Source organism: Solanum lycopersicum, chromosome 12 (assembly GCF_036512215.1).
Source record: "Solanum lycopersicum chromosome 12, SLM_r2.1".
NCBI classification, from domain to species: domain Eukaryota; kingdom Viridiplantae; phylum Streptophyta; class Magnoliopsida; order Solanales; family Solanaceae; genus Solanum; species Solanum lycopersicum.
In genome coordinates this window covers 62595856-62619763 of record NC_090811.1, presented here as the reverse complement: position 1 = coordinate 62619763, position 23908 = coordinate 62595856, and the positions used below count along the sequence as shown (strand labels likewise).

At 29.9% G+C, this 23908-nt stretch overlaps 5 protein-coding genes and 1 pseudogene across 6 annotated transcripts; 4 read left to right on the top strand and 2 right to left on the bottom strand.

The window, feature by feature from the left end:
- Nucleotides 1-1923: 1923 nt before the first annotated feature.
- LOC101258137 (receptor-like protein 9DC3) lies at nucleotides 1924-4852 on the bottom strand. The gene is made up of 2 exons (XM_004252342.5): nucleotides 2287-4852; nucleotides 1924-2087 (listed from the first exon to the last, which is right to left on the bottom strand). Exons 1-2 carry the CDS (start codon nucleotides 4803-4805, stop codon nucleotides 2054-2056), a joined length of 2553 nt encoding a protein of 850 aa, XP_004252390.2. The 5' UTR covers nucleotides 4806-4852; the 3' UTR covers nucleotides 1924-2053.
- A 3736-nt stretch (nucleotides 4853-8588) lies between these two features.
- Nucleotides 8589-10223, top strand: LOC101257843 (protein PELPK1-like; annotated as a pseudogene).
- Nucleotides 10224-12105: 1882 nt separating this feature from the next.
- Nucleotides 12106-14944, top strand: LOC138340692 (serine/threonine-protein phosphatase 7 long form homolog). Of its 2 annotated transcripts, none has more exons than XM_069292624.1 (5): nucleotides 12106-12171; nucleotides 12967-13146; nucleotides 13264-13689; nucleotides 13771-14297; nucleotides 14398-14944. In XM_069292624.1, the coding sequence occupies exons 1-4, from the start codon at nucleotides 12169-12171 to the stop codon at nucleotides 14173-14175; spliced, it is 1014 nt and encodes a 337-aa protein (XP_069148725.1). In that variant the 5' UTR covers nucleotides 12106-12168; the 3' UTR covers nucleotides 14176-14297; nucleotides 14398-14944. The 2 variants fall into 2 exon arrangements, with proteins under 2 accessions (XP_069148725.1, XP_069148724.1); XM_069292623.1 differs by lacking the exon at nucleotides 12106-12171 and adding an exon at nucleotides 12368-12869.
- A 252-nt stretch (nucleotides 14945-15196) lies between these two features.
- LOC138340585 (uncharacterized) lies at nucleotides 15197-17322 on the bottom strand. Its single transcript, XM_069292462.1, has 2 exons — nucleotides 17106-17322; nucleotides 15197-17018 (listed from the first exon to the last, which is right to left on the bottom strand). The coding sequence occupies exons 1-2, from the start codon at nucleotides 17302-17304 to the stop codon at nucleotides 15274-15276; spliced, it is 1944 nt and encodes a 647-aa protein (XP_069148563.1). The 5' UTR covers nucleotides 17305-17322; the 3' UTR covers nucleotides 15197-15273.
- Nucleotides 17323-18900: 1578 nt separating this feature from the next.
- LOC101257544 (protein PELPK1-like) lies at nucleotides 18901-20515 on the top strand. The gene has a single exon (XM_069292535.1). It carries the CDS (start codon nucleotides 19109-19111, stop codon nucleotides 20375-20377), a length of 1269 nt encoding a protein of 422 aa, XP_069148636.1. The 5' UTR covers nucleotides 18901-19108; the 3' UTR covers nucleotides 20378-20515.
- A 1181-nt stretch (nucleotides 20516-21696) lies between these two features.
- On the top strand, nucleotides 21697-23100 carry LOC112940019 (protein PELPK1-like). The gene has a single exon (XM_004252340.5). The coding sequence runs from the start codon at nucleotides 21697-21699 to the stop codon at nucleotides 22873-22875; it is 1179 nt and encodes a 392-aa protein (XP_004252388.1). The 3' UTR covers nucleotides 22876-23100.
- The last annotated feature ends 808 nt before the right edge of the window (nucleotides 23101-23908 follow it).

Sequence of the window (23908 nt, the reverse complement as noted above, 5' to 3'; positions counted from 1 at the left end):
TTATTTGTATACCAATCCATTTTTATTGCTTCTACCAGTTGATTTTGGAAAATGAAATATTTATTAAGATAATTAAAACTACTGAAATATTAAAGATAGTAAATAAAAAAGGTTTAATAAAAAATAAATATAATTTCTTACATGTTATTCAATTGATTTTAAAAAATAATTTTTCAAGACATTATCTATTAAATTAATATAATTTAATAAAAAGATGAATATATTTTAAATTTTATTTGTAGTATCAAACTTAATCACAAACAGAAAACATTTTTAAAAAATGCATGTATTAGCTTTGTTTAATTTATTATTACTATCATGGCCATATACACGGTATCTTGCAAGCGGCGTCTACTTTTAAGTGTGTGTATATATAACACAATTCACATATGCTATCATATTTTTTTTAAAGAGTGACAATTTATTTTAGAAAACTTTTCCAGATAAGTTTTTCTTTTGAAAAAATCTCGTTAAATATAATAGTAGGTTGTTAGGGATGACGATGGAGTAGGGCGAATGTGGGAGCGGGGCAGGTTGAAAGTGAGTTTCTCTCTCTCAAAACTAATGTAGTGCTGGGCGGTTTGCGGGTATTAGGGGTGTTTGTGGTTTGCTTTGGATCAGTTATTGATTAAAACCAAAATCGAACCAATCTAATCGCGATTTTTATATTTCTAAAACCAAATCAAGCTAAACGAAATAAATAACCGTCGGTTTGGTCATTGTCTATTTGGTTCAGTTTTCTGATTTATTCGATTTGAAAGTAATAATTTTTTTAGAATGTATATATCTCGATAGACACAAACACCTAGTAAATGAACAATCCATAGAAGAGTTACTGTCGGTTCAATTAAACAATACTACAATCATCATTACACGTATAAAGTGATTCAATTAAGAGAATGTATATGACTATTTTATGTGAAATAGGGTAACTAAAGACTAAAATAAATTTTGATGGACTTGGATTTAGGATTGTTATAGTTGTGCTAAAATGTTGAGTTTGAGAAAATTGTAAAGTTAAAGACTTTAGTTAAATAAGATTTGACAAAAAAATTATATTTTATTTATGAATAATATATAAATAATTATAAAATTTATATATCTAATTAATTGGTTCGGTTGGGTTATTTTTAAGTTTTTTATTTTGTAAAACCAAAATCAAACTCAAACCAAATAGTATCGATTTTCAAAATTTAAAACCAAACCTAGCCAAACAAAAATAAGTATCTATTTTTTAATCGATTTGGTTCGGATTGCGGTTCGATTTGATTTTTTAACCATAACCATGAACATATTTAGAGGGTATATGTAATTATCAGCGGGTTCAAACTTAATTTTAATTTTTACATGTTATAAAAGTCATAGAATATTATGTATTAAGATAATTTCTTTGAACTAAAATATTGAAGATAGTTAATGAAAATGGTTTAGTAAAAAATAATACAAGTTCTTACATGTTCTCCAATTGACCTCTAAAAAAAAATTTCAAGTCATTATCTATCAAATCAACACAACCTAATGAAAAAATAAATATATTTTTCTGAATTTATTTGTAGGATCAAACTTAATCATAAAAAGTAAACATTTTAAAAGTTATGCAATGCTGATTGAAAATGACAAAAAAATATTACGCGAGCGGATTAAAAATTTTGCGAATTAAGCTCAACCGCTCCGCCCAATAACCATCCCTACAAGTTTGAACTCACGACCCTCACACAACAATTGACACACTTAACCAATTGAACTGTGTGCCCCTTTATAACAAAAGATAACACTATATTGTGTATTATCTTTCATCTTTTATCTTATATACACTGTGGGTTCATTTGATTGGATGTATACGAATTATTGTTGAATAGGTATTAATAATACTTTTTTTTTAATTAAGCAATATTAATAATCATGTCAATGCACGATAAAATATATAACTGATACAAAGTCTCATACTTGAATCAAGAAATGCATACATTTCATCCAATGTACACAACATATTGAATACATTAATATCTTGCATAAACTTGATATATCATAAAAGTTCATAACTTTACATATCTCATGAGCATTCCACCAATTGTTCCCCCAAGCACCTGCATGTTTGAATTTGTTTATTTATTATATCATTTTAATTTTTACTCATAGAGAAAGTTAAATCTTACTTTTTTTTTTTATTTTGAAAAACCTAATCCATTTTTATTGTTTCTACTAATTGATTTTAGAAAGAGAAATATGCTTTGGTAGGTCATTCAATTAGTTGTTGATATAAGTAAAGATCAAACAAGAACTTACCTTTGACTTTGCTGCTTCCTTATTTGTTGCATCATAATTTTGTGTTCCAATTTTTCAAAAATTGTTGCAAGCCATTTCAAATTTCCAGTTGAGATCATGATGTATATAATGGATAATCCAATACATAGCCCACTTCCATATCCCATAAGAGCAGCTTTCCAGAAATCATTTAGAAATTCAGAATCGCTTTCTTCATCATCTGACTCATAATCGCTATTATTTGTCTCTGGTGTCCAATTACTTCCACAACTTCTCGAAAGTGGAAATCCTCGTAATCCATCATTACCTTCATATGAATTATTTTCAAATGTATCAAATTGACGTCCTTGAGGAATGCAACCTTGGAGATGATTGTGAGAGAGATCTAAGACGGCAAGAAACGTCATACCAACAAGTTGTTGTGGTATCTCTCCCGAAAGCTGGTTAAATGAAAAATCCAATGATTCGACTAAAGATAAACTTCCAAGTGATGATGGTATATTACCTTGTAATTTGTTATGAGACAAATTTAGCACCCGAAGTGCAATCAGATCTCCCAAACTACTTGGAATATGTCCTTCAAATTTGTTACTTGAAAGATCGATAGTCTTGAAAATTGTTGAAATTCTATCCAGTTCATACTCCCTTCCTTTTGTTGAAACGGTTACAGAATCATTGTAATCTCTCTCTCCAGATTTACCAAGATATGTTGGTATATTCGCGGGTTGATCAATTGTCCTCATGGCTTTTAATTTTTGAAACAGACTAGTTGACAAGTTTCCTGTGAAAGCATTGTAAGAGAGATCTATGATTCGAAGCTTAGAAAACATGTTTTCATTACTTAAGCCTCTAATTGGCCCATGTAATTTGTTCGATCTCAAGCTTAAAACTTTCAGACTTGGCAAAGTTTCAAACCATATTGGGAATGTATCGCTAAAGTGATTGTCTCCTAAATCAAGAATTTCCAAGTTCTTGCAATTGGCTAAAGATGGAGGAATTTTTCCTTCTAATTCATTGTCATGCAAGTCTAAGCTTCTGAGCGCACTTCCAATGCTAAAAATTTCTGGAAGAGTCCCATAAAGATTGTTTTGGTGGATATCCAAAACCTCAAGATGACCACCCATGTTGCCAAAACATTGTGGAATTGCTCCCTTCAAATTGTTTCTACCCAAATCTAAAATCCTTAGGGATGTTAGATTGCAAATAGACGAAGGGATATCTTCACCAAGAATATTATCTTCTATTTTCAATACCTGGAGTCCACTAATATTAACTAGACATTGCGGAATTTCTCCCCTCAAGTTGTTTCTCCCTAAATACACAACTTCCAATTTTATCAAATTGCAGAAAGATGAAGGAATTTTCTCAGTGAGATTGTTGTTGTGGAGATACATCCATTGCAAGTTTCTCAAGTTGCCTAAGGAATCCGGAATTGAACCAACGAGTTGATTAATATTTAAAAACATAGTAACAAGTCTTCCTATATTCCCCAACTCACTTGGAATCGAACCAGAAAGGCTGTTAGCATAAAGAGACAAAAGATACAAGTTGTTCAAATTCCCCAAAGAAGCAGGAATAGAACCATTAAGAAAATTAGTAGACAAATCTAAATAACTAAGAGTGTTGATGTAACCTATTTCTTCAGGAATTGAGCCAGAAAGATGATTCTCACGAAGATACATAGAGGTTAAGCTGGTCAAATTCCCCAATGAAGCAGGAATTGCACCACTTAGAGAATTTTTAGCCAAAACTAGTTGACGAAGAGACCTTAAGTAACCTATTTCTTCAGGAATGGAGCCAGAAAAGTTATTCTGTTGAAGATACAAAATAGAAAGGTTGGTCAAATTTCCCAATGAAGTAGGAATAGAGCCAAAAAGGTGATTCTCATTAAGAAACAAACTAGATAAGTTGATCAAATTTCCCAATGAAGTTGGAATAGAACCATTAAGAGAATTAGTACCCAAATCTAGAGAAGTAAGAGACCTTAAATAACCTATTTCTGTAGGAATCGAGCCAGAAAGATCATTCTGATAAAGAAACAAAATAGACAAGTTGGTCAAATTGCCCAATGAGGCAGGAATGGAACCATTTAAAAGGTTGTCATAGATGTTAATGTTCTGGAGCTTGGCTAGTGAGCCGATTTGTGATGGGATTGTGCCTGAAAGCAGATTGGTGTGCAAGTCAAGATAGACAAGATTAGTGAGATTACTAATTTCAGGCGGGATAGTTCCAGAGAGATTATTCACACTAAGATCAACATATTCAAGAAAAGGGAGAGTCGAAAATGGAAAATCATAGAGTGTACCGATGACACGAGCACCTTGAATATCCAACTTGCTTACCCTACCATTTGAGCACATAACTCCATACCAATCCTCACATGCATTTGAACTTTGTGTCCATGAAGCCAATAAGGAATTAGTCTTGTTCTTGAAAGTTGCTTTCCATTTTAGGAGGGCAATTGCTTCCTCAATTGAAGCGGAAGTAACTGTAAAGAGATATAAGAGAATGAGAAATTGAACAATTTTGGGAACCATCATCAAATATAGTGATATGAAATTTTCTTTGATATTTTCCTTTAGATGAACTTGTCTTAGTGTACACATTTATTTATATTGTAGAGAACTTTTTTTTAAGGTATTGTAAGTCAATGACAAGTCAGTCTTATTATAATTATTATTAGTAGTATTTTAATAAAATTAGAATACCCTATTGGACAATAGTTTGTTTATTCAAGCATAAGAAGTCAAATGAATAGAGAAATATTATTCTCAATTTAGACTAGCGTCATATGACAGATAATTATAGCTTTTTTTTTAAAATCTTTTTTAACAGATATGATTGTTATTACAACAAATACTCCGTTTTCATCAATCAACAAAGACTTGGATTTAGTCAAGCATGAGAAGTCAAATAAGTAGGTAGGAAAACATTAATTTGTTCGACCAAACACTCTTCGTCGAAAAATTACTTTATATACGTTAAATTCTACATTTGAAGAATATATATATATTTAAAGTTGGACATCCTTAACAAAAGTTACACCTTTGACGAGTGGTAATAGGTGTTCATTTTGAATGGAGGAGTTCTTGAGTTTCGACCCCCAATTATTATAGCGCACAATATATTTTTTTTGTTTTATTTTGATAGCCGCACCATTTTTTTGGACACTCTTGATAAAATTTCTAGCTCCGTTACTGTTAATGTTGTGGTCTTTTCAAGAATCAATTTAATTGTTTTCAAAGTTCAATTTAGTTTACATTAATTCGATACCTTAAAATAAAATTTAAATATTTAAAAATTGTACAAAAATATTATAAATTACAACTTCTTTCATATCTATAAGATGAAAAAACACATCTTAAAATGATTATCAAAATTTATATCGTTTGACAACTAAAACGAAATGGAAAGAGTAACCTGCAAACCGATGTAGTCATTGGTCTCCTTTGTAGTTAATTTATTTTAACTAATAAAGGATATACATTGTTTTTTGTTGGTAGTGAGAGATTCTTTATTCTAGCCCTTACAAAAAAATTGTTTATTTAATTTTTTAATTATTTTTTTATATATAAAAGATTATTTCTCAATTCAATGCACAATTGTTTGCTTCGTAAAAGTATCGGCCGGCCGGGTGAGTATTATATTTAATAATATTGCACTAAACTAATAATATTTACGCCAACTTTTACACTTCACATTGAAAGGCTTTCTAATAATATTGTACTAAAACTACACTCTCATAATTACGTACAAATCACGCAAGAGTCCTAGAATAAGTTTATGTATAAATGATAATTAATGAAAAATTATATAAATACACAATTTAAATATTATAATCTCTAAAATTTTCTATCATTTTAAAATACAAAAATTTTCACTCGAATACATCCCTATCCCTCTCAGATACAATCATTCCCCTTTTGGATACATTTTTATTCTATCTTAGATACATTCATCCTATAAAGTAATGTATCAGACAATCAAGAAATGCATCCAGGAATAATGAGAAATTCAGAATTTTTGTAATTGAGAAAATTTCTGAAATGAGATGTGATTAGCCTCTAAATGTATGTGGTTTCGGTGAGTTCCCAATAATTAATCCTATGAAAACTAGAACACAAATAAAAAAAAATCAATCGAGAAAATCAAACATTTGTCTCTTAGGTTTTCTAATTCGTCTCAATTTTTGTGACATTGTTTGAGTCGATATAAAATTTAAGATTTTTATTTTTATTTTTTTAAAATTGTGATCTTAAACTATTTTTGCTTATTTATATGATTATAAGTCATTTTATTAAAGGTCAATGAAAAGTTTTAAAGTTATTTTTAATTATAGGAGGTGACGATCATTTGAGGATGGACTAAAAAATTAATTAGGTCATGTAAAATGGAACTAAGAAAGTAATTGAATTTGATGTTAAAGAATGACAAAAAGTGGTGGTTAATGAAATAAGCTTGAACAATCCTCCTTCCTTGAGCTATCTTTTGAAATCTAAGACTTAATTTAACAGAGTTTTTTTCTAGTTTGAGTTTCAATTGTATTATGTATATAATTAAATTAAATTAAATTAAATTGTATTTTCAATATTTTCATATGATTGTTTTTTCCAGTTGAATACAAATTCTATTTATTGAGGGTTTCTGTAGTTTTCATCCATTCTTCCAACAATTGCCAATTTATTCACTTACAATTAATAACAACATTGTGGAACATAAGAACTATCAGATATAGGGGTGTACAAAAATTGAACTGAAAATCGAATCAAACACAAATTGTTAATTCGATTTTTTTTTACTAGTGGTTTGATTTGACTTGATTTGGTATTGTAAAAAAGAATCCAATTATATTTGGGTTGATTTGATTTTAACTAAAAAAACCAACTCAAGATCAAACCAACCCGATATTATATATGTTATTTTAAAATTTATTTTATACATAAAAATATTTACTTTGATATAATTTTAAAATATTTCTTATACTATTTCATAGTTTTATCTTTTAATATATTATTTCAAGTTTAAAACTTAGAATTCGGAATAGTCCAATAAAAATTATAGTTCATAGATGTTGATAATTATAATAAAACTAAAATCAAAATTAGATTAATACTAATGCAAAAGGAAAATCAATTCAACACTAAAAATGACAATAATATTGAATATTTGTTCTTTAATTTTACATTGGTTTAGATGATTAAAATACATAATCTAATTTAATTTTCCTTAAATATTTAGTAATGTAACTAATACTTATTAAACTTATTTTAGTATGATTTAATACTTTTAAATTATGGTCATTTTTATTAGGACTTTACAGTATTTATTTTATATGATGATTTCATTATTATTTTTAATTGAATATTTTTGTGTCATTAATACTCATCTCATATTTTTTGTTAATTTTTTAAAGAAACACCTTAGATAATTATATTTTGATTGGACTAGAGAAATATTTTTAAAAAAGTTAATTCAAAAGATTTAAATCTTGAAAACTTAATTAGACTTAACAAGCAAAGTTTATAAGTAAAAGTTTTTTAAAGAATATCTTTAAAATAAACTTAAGTAGAAAATTACATAATAAATTTAAAAACTATTAATTAAACTTAGAAAAATAAAAAGAAATATTCATATTTTCGTAATTTAAAAAAGTCATTTTTGAAATAATTGGATGTGTCATCCCGTTTATCCTATCCCATACCATTTCGGTTCGTTCCGGTTCTATCCCGGTATATAGTGGGACGGGACGGGACAAAACCAAGTATCCGTCTCGGTAATTCCAATCCGGTTCATCTCGGTACTGGTCAACTTGTCCCGTTGCGGTTCGGTACCGATTTGTTACGGTTCGGTGGTTCCGTTCTGATCTGTTGTCCAGTCTTATCAGTTTCCGCTCAACGATTAAGTTGAAAGGAACACGATATACAAAAATCAGCCCAATCAGACAAAAAACGAAGCGAAAATCGTAATTTAAAAATGACTACTAAAGTTTGTGCAAAAATCTGCACTCTCACTTTTCTCTCTATATGGCCACTCTCAATCTCTTGTGATTCCTCTCAAAATAAAACCTAAAAGAAAGTCTTACATATTCACCATAATATTGTGCTTATGGATAAAAATGAGCTTGTTAAAATTTGGGCTAAATTTATCCACAAAGGAAAAGATGAAAGATTCAAAACCTTGGGTTTTTATTCATCCACATAGAGAGCGAAAAGGCCAAAAAACCCACATTTTTGTGAGACATTGCAACAAGTGGATTTATCGTGTTTACACTTAAAAAATAGCAAAAAAAAAACTAATTTAATCAAATTTTCAATATACCAAAAAAAAAAAAAACTTTCTTGGAAGTCAATAGAAAAATTGGATTAAAATTTTAAATAGAGGTGATTAAAATTGTTCATGGCTTCCCATTATCTCATAATCTTAGTGGAACAACATTAACCAAAACATGGCAAAATCGTTCATCTGTTTGGATTATTTAGTTTTTAAATCATCACTACCATCTTAGTTATGTTATATAAAGTCGTAATTGCTCCATTCTAATACACACAAGAAAAAGAAAAAGAAATAAATATCTAGCCTTAGAATCCAATTCTTCTCTATGCGAAGCCAAATGAAGAAGCAATGGCTTCAATTTGCTTGTGTTTTGGCATTTTTCTCGACTGCCACATGCACTATGGCATATTCACCTTATAATTCTTATGAATCATCAGACTCAACATATAATAAAGTACCAACCACAGTAGTCAAAAGAGAAGACTTCAAGGTACCCTCAGAGTCGGAAAAGGAATATAAGTCGTCATTTTTTTGCCAAAAAATAATAATTACAAGAAGTCATCAGATCAGTTTCAGAAGATAACTATAAGAAAGTAGCCTTTGTTCCCGAACATGAATCATATTTGCCAAAGAATGACTACTACAAGAAGCCATTATTTTCAGACGATAACTACAAGAAGGAGTCATATGTTCCAGAGGTACCCTCGATGGCTAAACCAGAATATAAGGAGTCTTTTTTTCCAAAATTTGACTACTTCAAGAAGCCATCTGTTTCAGAAGATAATTACAAGAAGGCTTCATATGTTCCAGCGATACCCTCGATTGCTAAACCAGAATATAAGGAGTCATTTTTTCCAAAATTTGACTACTTCAAGAAGCCATTAGTTCCAGAAGATAACGACAAGAAGGTGTCATATGTTCCAAAGGTACCCACAAAGCCTAAATCGGAATACAAGGTACCATCGTTGCAAAAGAATGACAACTATAGGAAGTCATCGATTCCAGAAGATAACTATAAAAAGGTGTCATATGTTCCAAAGGTGCCCGTAGTGCCTAAAGAGGAATACAAGATACCTTCTTTGCCAAAGAATGATTACTACAAGAAGCCATCAGCTACAGAAGATAACTACAAAAAGGTACCGTTTGTTCCAAAGGTGCCCTTAGTGACTAAAGAAGAATACAAGATGTCTTCTTTGCCAAAAAGTGACTACTACAAGAAGTCATCAGTTTCAGAAGATAAAAAGGTGTCATATTTTCCAAAGGTGTCCTCAGTGCCTAAAGAAGAATACAAGGTACCTTCTTTGCCAAAGAATGATCACTACAAGAAGCCATCACTTCCAGAAGATAACTACAAAAAGATTTCACATGTGCCTAAAGAAGAGTATAAGGTTTTTTCTTTTCCAAAAAATGATTATTACAAGAAGCCAATAGTTTCAGAAGATAACTATAAAAAGGTATCATATGTTCCAAAGGTACCCTCAGTGCCTAAAGAAGAATACAAGGTGCCTTCTTTGTCAAAAAATGACTACAACAAGAAGCCATCACCTACTCCATCACCACCACCTCCATATTATTAAATTTCCATTTTTCATGCTCAAAATGCATGTTTCATTATTTTTCCTTTTTGTTCTTTGGTTTTTAATTGTTTTGTCATTTAAATTCTATATTTTGAAAGTCTCGAGAAATTTATTTTAATGGAATGCAAGTTCCTTTTATTGAGAGTTTATGTAGTTTTCATCTATTCTTCTATCAATATAATTGCCAATTTGTTTAACTTAATATTAATAACAGAACTCTTGAAAATAACAACAATCATGATAATATTTCTAAAATAGGTCACTGATATATGACAAAAGAATCTATACAATACGTCAAATCTATTAAAATTTAAAAGAAGGAAAACGATTTCTATTGTCATAAACATATAATTTTTGGGAGATAAAGGAAATAAAACGAATCATGCAGTGAATCACTTTAATTAGATAAAGAGAAACTTGGAAATAAATGTTACACTACTTAAGATAAAATGTCATGGATTTTTCATAAGCTCTTCAATTTTAGAGCTTTTTTTTAAAATTCAGAACTTCTAAAATATTTTGATAAATTTTTTAAAAATAATTTGTTTAACTCATTTATCTTTTTGGTAGGTCGTTCAATCCTGGGAATACAATTAATATATCATGGAGCACTTCTTCCTAAAAATAGATACGTTGTTAATTTGAATTAATAACCAAAAACGTTAAATATATGACATTAAAACAATAAGTTCGAAATTATTAAGTTTATATCCAGAACTAATCAAATCCAAAATATTGTAATTCTTGGTAATGAAAAGTAGAGTCCGAAACTCAAAGGGTAGAAAATATTAACAAAAATTCCAAAACGGTATATAAAATTTTATATAAACCAAAACGGTAAAATCGCTGCCGACGCAGCGATTTACTTCAACTGAAAAAGTAAAATCGCTGCTGAGGCAGCGATTTTGCAAAAAAATTTTTTTTGTAATAAAAAAATGAAATCGCTGCTCAAGCAGCGATTTCAAAATGTTTCTTCTTACAAATCGCTGCCAGGGCAGCGATTTAACATTATTTTTTAATTTTCTTTTTTTTTTAAAAATAAGGTATATCGCTGCTCTGGCAGCGATTTACGAAGAAATTTTTTTTTTTAAAAAATCGCTGCCAGTGCAGCGATTTATAAAAAAAAAAATATTTTCCAATTTAAATCGCTGCTAAAAAAAAATTTTTTTTTGATATAAATCGCTGCTAGAGTAGCGGTTTACAAAAAAAAAAAAATTTTTGTTATTAAATCGCTGAGCAATTTTTTAAATAATTTTTTTTTAAAAAAATGTTAACTTATGTATATAATTTATAAGAAAATATACATTACTTTTAAAAAATTAAAAATAAGTAAATATATTTTCTTTCTAAAAAAAAGATATTATATTGAATTTAAATTTAAATAATATTTGAATTCAAATAATTAATTTTTTTAAATAAAAAATTAAATGAGAAAAATTATTTAATTTTTTTTAAAACAAAATTATATACTTTTATATATATATATATATATATATATATATATAAAGTGAAAAGGATCACATGACAATAGTAAAATTTTTTGTTTTTATTGTATAATTTGAAGAAAATTTTCACAAGTTAAAGTGGATGACATCACAATAGTAAACCTTTGTTTTTATTGTAAGTTTTGAAAAAAATATTCACATGTAAATAGTACATCATACTTTGAATTCTATAAATTGGTACTTCAATTTTTCATACTTTGAATTCTATAAATTGGTAGTTCAATCTTTCAATCTTCCAATCCAATCTACTTTCAATCTTCCACAATCTTAAAATTCTTGTTATTCTTCAAATTTTCTAAAGTTTTTAAAAGCATTTTCTTTATAAGGTGAGTTTAAATTTATTTTATTTTTAATTTATTTTAATTAATTTTATACTTTTATATGATATTGTTGATATATTCAATCGTTTGATACTTATATTAATGTTAATTTTTATTTTTATTTTTTGTGTATAGATATGGATCCATCAAATTTATACGTACATCCTGGTCCAGTAGAGCAAGATGTATTAAAAATTCAAGTTCATCATCGTTCCGAAGGAATTTGGAATGGTAGCATAAAAGAAGAGAGATGTTGCTTATATACGCGTCGTGGTGATATTGAATTTTGGTAACATTTAAAATATCATCCATTACATTCTCGCATCCTTCAATATTTTGAAAATTGTAGATTTAAAGGAATTCTTGATGTTGAATGTGTGCCGTATGACTCCGGATTAATTTCTGCTTTAATTGAAAGGTGGCGTCCGGAAACTCATACTTTTCACATGCGAACTGGCGAGGCTACCATAACTTTACAAGATATTGAAATTTTATTCGGAATGGTAGTAGATGGTAGTCCTATAATTTTAAATAGAGCTGATTCTTTAGGGATTATAGGTAGACGAGAAATGATTTTTCAATTAACAGGATGGTTACCCGATACTAGTTGTTTTTCTGGTGTTAGTAGATTGTCAACATATAAATTGATTGAGTATATCGAAGGTTTGGAAGTTATTAACGATAACTCAACTGAGCATGAAGTTCAACAAAGATTTAGATTATATTTATTATGGTTATGTGGTGGATCAATATTTCTGGATAAATCTAATAATAAGATTAATTTGGACATTTTGATTGACATGAGAAATTTAGATTTAATGTCAACTCAAGCATGGGGATCGGCCGCATTATCATATTTGTATAATTGTTTATGCCGTGCGTCAATGAAAAAATCAAATGAAGTTTGTGGATTTCTCTCTTTAGTGCAGGTATACATATTTTTTGATTAAATATTTTTTATATACTAGTAATATGCACTTTTAAATTTAAGTGCATTATAAGTAATGGTGAATTTATTTATTGTAGATTTGGGCATGGGAAAGAATTATTCCCCTGCAACCATTGCCAAAGCCTCTAAGAACCAATCAATTTGAGGCTTTAACTGCACTTGCACGTAAATGGACGCGACGTAGAAATCATCAAAATGAGGCACGAACTGTAATCGGTGTGATTAGGGATGTACTTGATAATCTAACTGATGAACAGGTATTTAATATTATTAGTATCTTATACTTTTCATATTTTATTTTATTTTAAATAAGAATATATTTTTTTCTGCCAATGTTGTTTTTATAATTATCTTACTTAATTATTTTTTTATAGTTTATTTGGCAGCCTTATTCGGAAGATGTTATTAATGGATTGCCTGAGTGGTGTCGGTCAGGACAACGTGTCTGGATGCCACAGGTGCCACTGATTTATGGAATTTATCGTGAGTGGCACATGGTTGATCGTGTTGTGAGACAGTTCGATTATTTACAACATATTCCTGGACCGTGTACCCAATTTTTCGAATATCATTTTAAGCGTGATAAACGATCAAAAATAAAACAAGAAGATATAGATGCATTTAACTATACACAATATTTATGGGAACAACGTCAAAATCGTATATTTCGACCTCCATTTGTAAGTGATCAAACAGATTACTTCCGTTGGTACATGAGGCATACCCGCATGGTCATTGGAAATCCACAACATGTTGTACAAAAAGGGTATCAACACATGGCAGGAAGACATGAGGCATTAGTATGTATATTACATAAATTTCAAATTATTATGTCAATCTTTAATAAATTTTTTTTATTAATATTTGTTTATTCATTATAGGCTAGGGGTCATGAAATGCAGTATCGTCGAGCTCGGATGATTGAAAATGATGAAAATCAATCTAATGAAATGAGACAATATGCAGCAGAAGTCGCTCGTATTTCAATGGAGTCAATGAATGCGGCCTTTCAGGGAACGCGATTGAGCTTTGATCATGATTACAATCCTCCCACTCAATACGATGAACCACCACCAGTACAAGTATCTCGCCGATCACGACAAACAACACCGAGAGAGGGTGCTCGCCGAGGTAGAAGGACCACTAGTGAAACAACTGATTTTTCTGCAGGGCCCTCTAACACTAATGTGGCGATTCCCGAGCCTTATTATCCCACATTTGATTTTTCTGTAGGGCCCTCTAACACTAATTCAAATTTTTCTAGTCAGCAAACAGTTGATTTGTAACTCCGTAGGTTCCAATATCTGGGTTTGCACAATTTAGTGGTTCTCAATATGGTTTTCAACATGGTATGCGTGAATTTCCGATACATAATTCTCCATTTGGTGGAAGATTGAATTTTTCGAATGTAAGTATAATTATTTTCATACAATTTTTTTAACTTTTTATAATTTTTTTTATTTTTATTGCATGTTTATTTGATTATATTATGTTATATTGTATTATAGGTAACTGCGTTTGATGATTCAAGATTTAATGCTGGGGCTTCACAAAATTTAGTTCTTAATAGACAAAATCCACCTCGGAGAACATCTAGGCTACACAAATCAACTAGATGTGGAACAGGCAGTCACTATCAAAATGAGGAAGATTTTGAAAATGAAGATGAAAATGAAGATGAGAATGAAGATGTAGAAGATTCGGATTCAGAAGAATAATTTTTTTTATGCACCTTTATTCTAAAAGGCTGAAGATTCGAATTTTGAAATATGTAAATTTTGTTGTTTCGTGCAAGTCTGAACAAAGTAATGAGATTATGTTTGAACAAGTTTGCAGGATTTACTTTTCTTTTTGTAATAGGTCAAATCAATACTTTTTATGTTATGTCAAATCAATACTTTTTATATTAGGTCAAATCATTATTTTTTAATAGAGTTCAAATCAGTAATATAATAATAATGTAAAGATATTATACGTACAATATTTAAAATGCACAAGACAAATTAAATTCATGTTAACAAATAAATATAAAAGATATATCATATGTCAAATCAATACTTTTTGTCAACATTTTTGTATGTTTGAACAAGTTTGCAGGATTTACTTTTTTTTTTATCTCAAATCAATACTTTTTGTTAACATTTTTGTATGTTTGAACGAGTTTGCAGGATTTACTTTTTTTTATCATAAGTCAAATCAATACTTTTTATGTTAGGTTAAATCAATACTTTTTATATTAGGTAAAATCATTATTTTTTACGTACAATATTTAAAATGCACAAGACAAATTAAATTCATGTCAACAAATAAATATAAAAGATATATCATAATATTAATAACAAGATAATAAAAACACATTAACCTTAAAAACATATACAAAATATTTAAAATCGAGTAGGACATCGTGCCTTTGTGTGACCTATCTCCTTACAAACACTACATTTTCTAGTCATGCGAGCCGGAGCTATATCCATATCATTCTTAAGTCGGCTTCTTCCTTGCGTACCACTTGTCCGCAAATATTCAGTATTTGCAATTAAATTAAAAGGAGCTGGTGGCCAATACATTTCATCACCCACTGGATTAAATGTCTCACTGTATGTTCGTTTGTAATATTTTGCACTGTAGAATTTACTTACATAAGATTTTGGCTCGATTCCACGAAGTCCACAAAATTTGATGGCATGCGAACAAGGCATATGATAGTTTATCCATTTTCCACAAGAACATTTCTTACCTTTTGCAGTAACCTTGTGGACATTTCCACCTTTACCATCATGAGCAAAAGTAAGAATTTCAAAAACTCCATCACCTGTGTTGTAAGTCATCATATCTGTGTGCCCTTGAGCTCTTTGATAATAATCATTAAATTTTTTATCTATCGCAAGTGGCCATGGCATATTACTTTGAAGTAATGCAATTGCAAGATTGTTTCTTTCGACAAAACGATCAACGAGAGCTTTGAACGTCATTCGAACCATGGCAGTCACAGGAAGCCCCCGAGCTTTTTTCAATAAACCATTATATGACTCAGACACATTTGTCGTCATGGCACCCCATCTACGACCACCATCCTTATACATCGTCCATTTTTCCAAAGGAAATTCATTTAACCATTCATATGCTGCAGGAGACAATGTTTTGATTTGTTGCATCCGTTGCATAAACTTTTTCTCCTGATGCTCAGTAGCAGCCAACCACATTAGATTTTCGAGTTCACTATTTACAAATTTTTTATTAAAATTTGCTTTTAAGTGTCGAACACAAAATCTATAATATGTGTTGGGTGGACTCAACCAATCATAAGATTGAACGCACTGCAAGATTCCTTGATGACGGTCAGAAATAAGACCAATTCCTTGTCGTTCACAAACTACATGTGTCCATAATAACTTGAGAAACCATGACCAAGACTCAAAACTCTCATGTGCAACTAAAGCATATGCAAGTGGAAAAATATTTCCATTCGCATCAATTCCAACCGCAATTAACAATTTGATATCATACAAACCATAAAGATGTGTGCCGTCGATAGAAATGACCGGCCTAGAACTTTTGAAACCATCAATGCTCTGTTTAAAAGCCCAAAAAAGAAATTTAAAAATTTGCTCACCTTGCATTGTTGTAGAATGATGCTCCCACTCAATAATAGTGCCTGGATTGAATAATTGTAGTGCAGCCATGTATCGAGGTAATGCCTTAAATGAACTTTCAAAATCACCATAAACCATTCGAAATGCTTTTCTTCGACCTTTTTGTGCTTTTCTGTAACTAGGAGTATAGTGATGTTTTCCTTTGATAATTTCACGGATCATCTTAATATTTATGTCCGGATTTTGCATAACATATCGTATTAATGAAGTGACAATCATGTTATCATTCAAATTGAAATGATCCTCCTTATAGTTATCTGTAAGACAAGTATGCGGTTCAATCATTTTTCCTGTCTTCCACATACCGCTTGAAATCTCTCTAAACCGAATCATCCAATCACACCCTAACTCATGACGCTTGCAAATAACTTTCCAACTTTTACTTTTGGATTGATCACAAAGAAATTCTTTTTTAATAGCAAGACTATATGCTCTTACTGCAGATTTCATTTGCATCTTATTCATAAATAACATACCTAGTTGCATATACAAATTAAATTAATCAACATGCAATAAATAAATAAATAAACAACTATAAAATATTTAGTTTTCAACAATCGAACCTGACTGGATATGTTTAGGATTGTTTGAATTCCAAAGTGCCGTTCGAATGGAACCGTCATCTCTCGTGTACATAAAATCTTCTGCATTTTCGTCAGTGTGATCTAAGTATGGAATCGCTATGATAATTAATACTTTGATCTTCAATGGATGCATTAGGTGCATTATCCACATTATCATCATCGCCGTCATAAGTATCATCACTGTCTGTTAATTCATGCTCGGAAGGTTCATCATTGTGCAACTCACCAACTCGTTCATCACCCATAACATTATTATTTACCATTTGTGAACAATAACTCACTGCATTTTGAATTTGATCATACCTATAAAAATAATAATATAAATATATTACATATAAGAAAAATAATTTTTAAGAAATAAGAAAACATTACTTTATTTACCTATTAGTTGAATCCGATGAGAAACAATTCAAATGACTGAAATTTTGGCTAGACTCTCCCATAATATTCAAATGTTTTCACCTAAAATTGTTGGTAGATTGGAAGATTGAAAGTAATATGAATATGAAGGATAAGTTCCAATTTATAGAATTGAAAGTCTCATGTACTATTTACATGTGAACTTCTTCAACTATTTACGATAAATTTTTTTTTTTACTATTGTCATGTGATCCTTTTCACTTTATATATATATATATATATATATATATATATATATATAAGTATATAATTTTGTTTTAAAAAAAATTAAATAATTTTTCTCATTTAATTTTTTATTTAAAAAAATTAATTATTTGAATTCAAATATTATTTAAATTTAAATTCAATATAATATTTTTTTTAGAAAGAAAATATATTTACTTATTTTTAATTTTTTAAAAATAATGTATATTTTCTTATAAATTATATACATAAGTTAACATTTTTAATTTTTTTTTTATTTAAAAAATTGCTCAGCGATTTAATAACAAATTTTTTTTTTATAAATCGTTGCTAAGGCAGCGATTTATATTGGAAAATATTTTTATTTTTTTTTATAAATCGCTGCACTGGCAGCGATTTTTTTTTTTTTTAAAATTTTCTTCGTAAATCGCTGCCAGAGCAGCGATATACCTTATTTTTTTAAAAAAAAAGAAAATTAAAAAATAATGTTAAATCGTTGCCCTGGCAGCGATTTGTAAGAAGAAACATTTTGAAATCGCTACTTGAGCAGCGATTTCATTTTTTATTAAAATTTTTTTTTTTTGGCAAAATCGCTGCCTCAGCAGCGATTTTACTTTTTCAGTTGAAGTAAATCGCTGCGTCGGCAGCGATTTTAGCGTTTTGGTTTATATAAAATTTTATATACCGTTTTAGAATTTTTGTTAATATTTTCTACCCTTTGAGTTTCGGACTCATGAAAAGTATGTATGGTACAACTAATAACATTTTTCCGTTAATCTCTCAACACGGGCTTACTTAATACAAGTTATATCTCATATATGATTTGCAAGATATTACAATGAGCGATTTATTCTATGTGTATTCAAAAAGTAGCAACTACGAATTAACCAAAAAAATTTCCATAAAATAAAAAAGAAAACAAAACAAAAATTGAAGTATGGTGCCATATTGATGTGGAATATAAGTTGTGCTCAACAAGTAAATATAACTAGTCGGCGCCAAATAATGAACAATATTTTCTAGGCCTACACATATCGCAACCTTTTTTTTAGAAAAAAAAAACTAATTTGATCAAATTTTCAATACCAAAAAAAAAACAAAAAACGAGAACAACATTCTTGGAAGTCAATAAAAAAATCGGATTAAAATTTTAATTATAGGTTATTAAAATTGTTCATGGCTTCCCATTATCTCATAACCTTAGTGGAACAGCATTAACCAAAAAATGGCAAAATCGTTGATATGTTTGGATTATTTAGTTTTTAAACACTCATTACCATCTTAGCTATGTTATATAAAGTCCTAATTGCTCCACTCTAAAACACATAAGAAAAAGAAAAAAGAAACAAATATCTAGCCTTATAATCCAATTCTTCTCAATGGGAAGCCAAATGAAGAAGCAATTGCTTCAATTTGCTTGTGTTTTGGCATTTTTCTTGATTGCCACATGCACTATGGCATATTCACCTTACAATTCTTATGAATCATCAGATTCAACATACAATAAAGTACCAACCACAGTAGTCAAAAGTGAAGACTTCAAGGTACCCTTAGAGTCGGAAAAAGAATATAAGTCGTCATTTTTGCCAAAAAATAATTACTACAAGAAGCCATCAATTTCAGAGGATAACTATAAGAAAGTATCATTTGTTCCCGAACATGAATCATTCTTACCAAAGAATGACTACTACAAGAAGCCATTATTTTCGGAAGATAACTACAAGAAGGAGTCATATGTTCCAGAGGTACCCTCTATGGCTAAACCAGAATATAAGGAGTCATTTTTTCCAAAATTTGACTACTTTAAGAAGCCATCAGTTTCAGAAGATAACTACAAGAAGACGTCATATGTTCCAGAGGTACCCTCAATGGCTAAACCAGAATATAAGGAGTCATTTTTTCAAAAATTTGACTACTTCAAGAAGCCATTAGCTCCAGAAGATAAATACAAGAAGGCGCCGTATGTTCCAAAGGTATCCACAGAGCCTAAACCGGAATACAAGGTACCATCTTTGCCAAAGAATGACTACTATAAGAAGCCAACAATTCTAGAGGATAACTATAAAAAGGTGTCATATGTTCCAAAGGTGCCCTCAGTTCCTAAAGAAGAATACAAGGCACCTGCTTTGCCAAAGAATGATTACTACAAAAAGCCATCAGTTCCAGAAGAAAACTACAAAAAGGTACCACTTGTTCCAAAGGTGCCCTCAGTGCCTAAAGAAGAATACAAGGTGCCTTCTTTGTCAAAAAATGACTACTACAAGAAGCCATCAGTTTCTGAAGATAACTACAAAAAGGTTTCATATGTTCCAAAGGTGCCCTCCGTGCCTAAAGAAGAATACAAGGCGCCTTCTTTGTCAAAGAATGAATACTACAAGAAGTCATCAGTTCCAGAAGATAACTACAAAAAGGTACCATTTGTTTCAAAGGTGCCCTCAGTGCCTAAAGAAGAGTATAAGGTGCCTTCTTTGCCAAAAAATGACTACTACAAGAAGCCAATAGTTTCAGAAGATAACTACAAAGAGGTGTCATATGTTCCAAAGGTACCCTCAGTGCCTAAAGAAGAATACAAGGTGTCTTCTTTATCAAAAAATGACGTCAAGAAGAAGCCATCACCTTCTCCATCACCACCACCTCCATATTATTAAATTTCCATCTTCCATGCTCAAAATGCATGTTCCATTATTTTTCCTTTTTGTTCTTTGGTTTGTAATTGTTTTGTCATTTAAATTCTATATTTTGAATGTTTCGAGAAATTTATTTCAATGGAATGCAAGTTCCTTTTATTGAGAGTTTATGTAATTTTCATCTATTCTTCCGTCAATTGCCCATTTGTTTAACTTACAATTAATAACAAAACTCTGGAACAATCATGATGATATTTCAAAAATAGGCCACTAATATGTGACTCAAAAGAATCTATACATTTCGTCAAATCTATTAAAATTTGAAAGAAGGAAAAACGGTTTCTATTGTTATAAACATATAATTTTTGGGAGATAAAAGAAATAAAACGAATTATGTAGTGAATCATTTTAATCAGATAAAGAGAAACTTGGAAATAAATGTTACACTACTTAAGATAAAATGTCATGGATTTTTCATAAGCCCTTCAATTTTATTGTTTAGGTGCATTTGATCTGTATGCAGAAGTTTTGAGCTTTTTTTAAAAGTCAAATCTTCTAAAATATTTTGATAAATTTTTAAAAAATAATTCGATTAACTCAGCTATCGGACGTTCAATCCTAGGAATTTGATTAATATATCATAGTGCACTTCTTTCCTAAAAATAGATTCGATGTTAATTTGAATTAATATGTGTTAATAACCAAAATCATTAAATATATTACACTAAAACAATAACTTCTAATTTATCATGTTTACATCAAAAACTAATCAAACCCAAAATATTATAATTCTTTCTAATTAAAAGTATGTATGGTACAACTAACAATAATTTTTCAGTTAGTTTCTCAAAACGGGCTTGCTTAAAGCAACTTACGTCTCAAGTATGATTTGCCAAAAATTGCAACGAACAGATTTATTATATGTAAGTCCAAAAAGTAGCGACTACAAATTAATCTAAAAATTTCCAAAAAAATAAAAATATAAAAAATTGAAGTATGGTGCAATATTGAAGTGGAATATAAGTTGTGCTCAACAAGTACATATGACTAATTGGCGCCAAATAATAAACAATATTTGCTAGGCCTACACATATCTCAACCTTTTCTTTTCTTTTTTTTTTAAAAACTAATTTAATCAAATTTTCGATATACTAAAAACATTAGTGGAACAGCATTAACCAAAAAATGGCAAAACCTTTGATATGTTGGGATTATTTAATTTCTATTTCATCAAATCACCATGTTAGTTATGTTATATAAACTCCTAAATCCTCCATTCTAAAACGCAAAAGAAAAAGAAAAACAAAGAAATATCTAGGCTTACAATCCAATTCTTCTCTATGGGAAGCCAAATGAAGATGCAATGGCTTCAATTTGCTTGTGTTTTGACATTTTTCTTGATTGGCACATGCACTATGGCATATTCACCTTACAATTCTTATGAATCATCAGATTCAATATACAATAAAGTACCAACCACAGTAGTCAAAAGTGAAGACTTCAAGGTACCCTCAGAGTCGGAAAAGGAATATAAGTTGTCATTTTTACCAAAAAATGATTACTACAAGAAGCCATCAATTTTAGAGGATAACTATAAGAAAGTATCACTTGTTCCCGAACATGAATCATTCTTGCCAAAGAATGACTACCACAAGAAGCCATTATTTTCGGAAGATAAATACAAGAAGGAGTCATATGTTCCAGAGGTACCCTCGAAGGATAAACCAGAATATAAGGAGTCATTTTTGCCAAAACTTGACTACTTTAAGAAGCCATCGGTTTCAGAAGATAACTACAAGAAAACGTCATATATTCCAGAGGTACCCTCGATGGCTAAACCAGAATATAAGGAGTCATTTTTTCCAAAATTTGACTACTTCAAGAAGCCATTAGCTCCAGAAGATAACTACAAGAAGACGTCATATGTTCCAGAGGTACCCTCGATGGCTAAACCAGAATATAAGGAGTCATTTTTTCCAAAATTTGACTACTTCAAGAAGCCATTAGCTCTAGAAGATACACACAAGAAGGCACCATATGTTCCAGAGGTATCCACAGAGCCTAAACCGAAATACAAGGTACCATCTTTGCCAAAGAATGACTACTATAAGAAGCCAATAATTTCAGAAGATAACTATAAAAAGGTGTCATATGTTCCAAAGGTGCCCTCAGTGCCTAAAGAAGAATACAAGGCACCTACTTTGCCAAAGAATGATTACTACAAGAAGCTATCAGTTTCGGAAGAAAACTACAAAAAGGTACCACTTGTTCCAAAGGTGCCCTCAGTGCCTAAAGAAGAATACAAGGTGCCTTCTTTGTCAAAAAAAGACTACTACAAGAAGCCATTAGTTTCTGAAGATAACTACAAAAAAGTTTCATATGTTCCAAAGGTGCCCTCCGTGCCTAAAGAAGAATACAAGGCGCCTTTTTTGTCAAAGAATGACTACTACAAGAAGTCATCTGACTACTACAAGAAGTCATCGCCTTCTCCATCACCACCACCACCTCCATATTATTAAATTTATTTTCATGTTCAACATGGATGTTTAATTAAAGTCCTTCTCATGGTCAACATATATAACTCATGGATTTCTCATATTATGAGTTAGAAGGCATGATATTAAAATTTGTATTTATTTATTTATTTTTCCTTTTCCTACCTTGGTTTGTAATTGTTTTGTCATTTAATTTCTATATTTTGTATGAGAAATTTATTTCAATTGAATACAAGTTTTTTTTTTTAATTTAGAGTTTACGTAGTTTTCATCTATTCTTCCATCAATTGTCAATTTGTTCACTTACTATTAATAACAAAACTCTTGGAACATAACAACAATCATATAATATTTCAAAAATAGGTCACTAAGGATTATATTGGGTGAATTTCCTTATATTGTACTCAAAAGAATGATACAATTCGTTTAATCTATTAAAATTGGAAAGAAAGAAAACAACGATCTCTATCGTTATAAACATATAACTCTTGGGAGATAAAGAAATAAAGCGAACCATTTCAATCCGATAAAGAAAAGTCGACGATAAATATTACACTACATTAAGATAAAATATCACAAAATTTTCATTAGCCCTTCAATATATATCACAAAATTTTCATTAGCCCTTCAATATTAATCATTTAGTTATGGAAAAATGCACAAGTACCTCCTCAATCTATGTTCGAAATATCAGAGACACACTTATAATATAGTACTTTTTGACATTTTTTTCAAGTTAGTGCCACGTAGGCCGATCGAAAAGGAGTAGAAAATTATTTATAAAATAAATCCATGGGTAATAGGACCTTAATAAAGTATAAGTGTGTCTATGACATTTCAGGCATAAATTGAGGGGTACTTATGCATTTTCCAAAGTCATTGTGTAGGTGCATTTGATCTATATTGCAGAAGTTGTATGCTCAAAGTATGAAACTTTTTAAAGCCAGAACTTCTAATATTTTTTGGGTTTTTTTTTTTTTTTTTAAGAAAAATGATCGACTCAATTATCTTTGTGGTAGGGTTCGATCCTAGGGAATATTGAAGTAATATCTCGTAG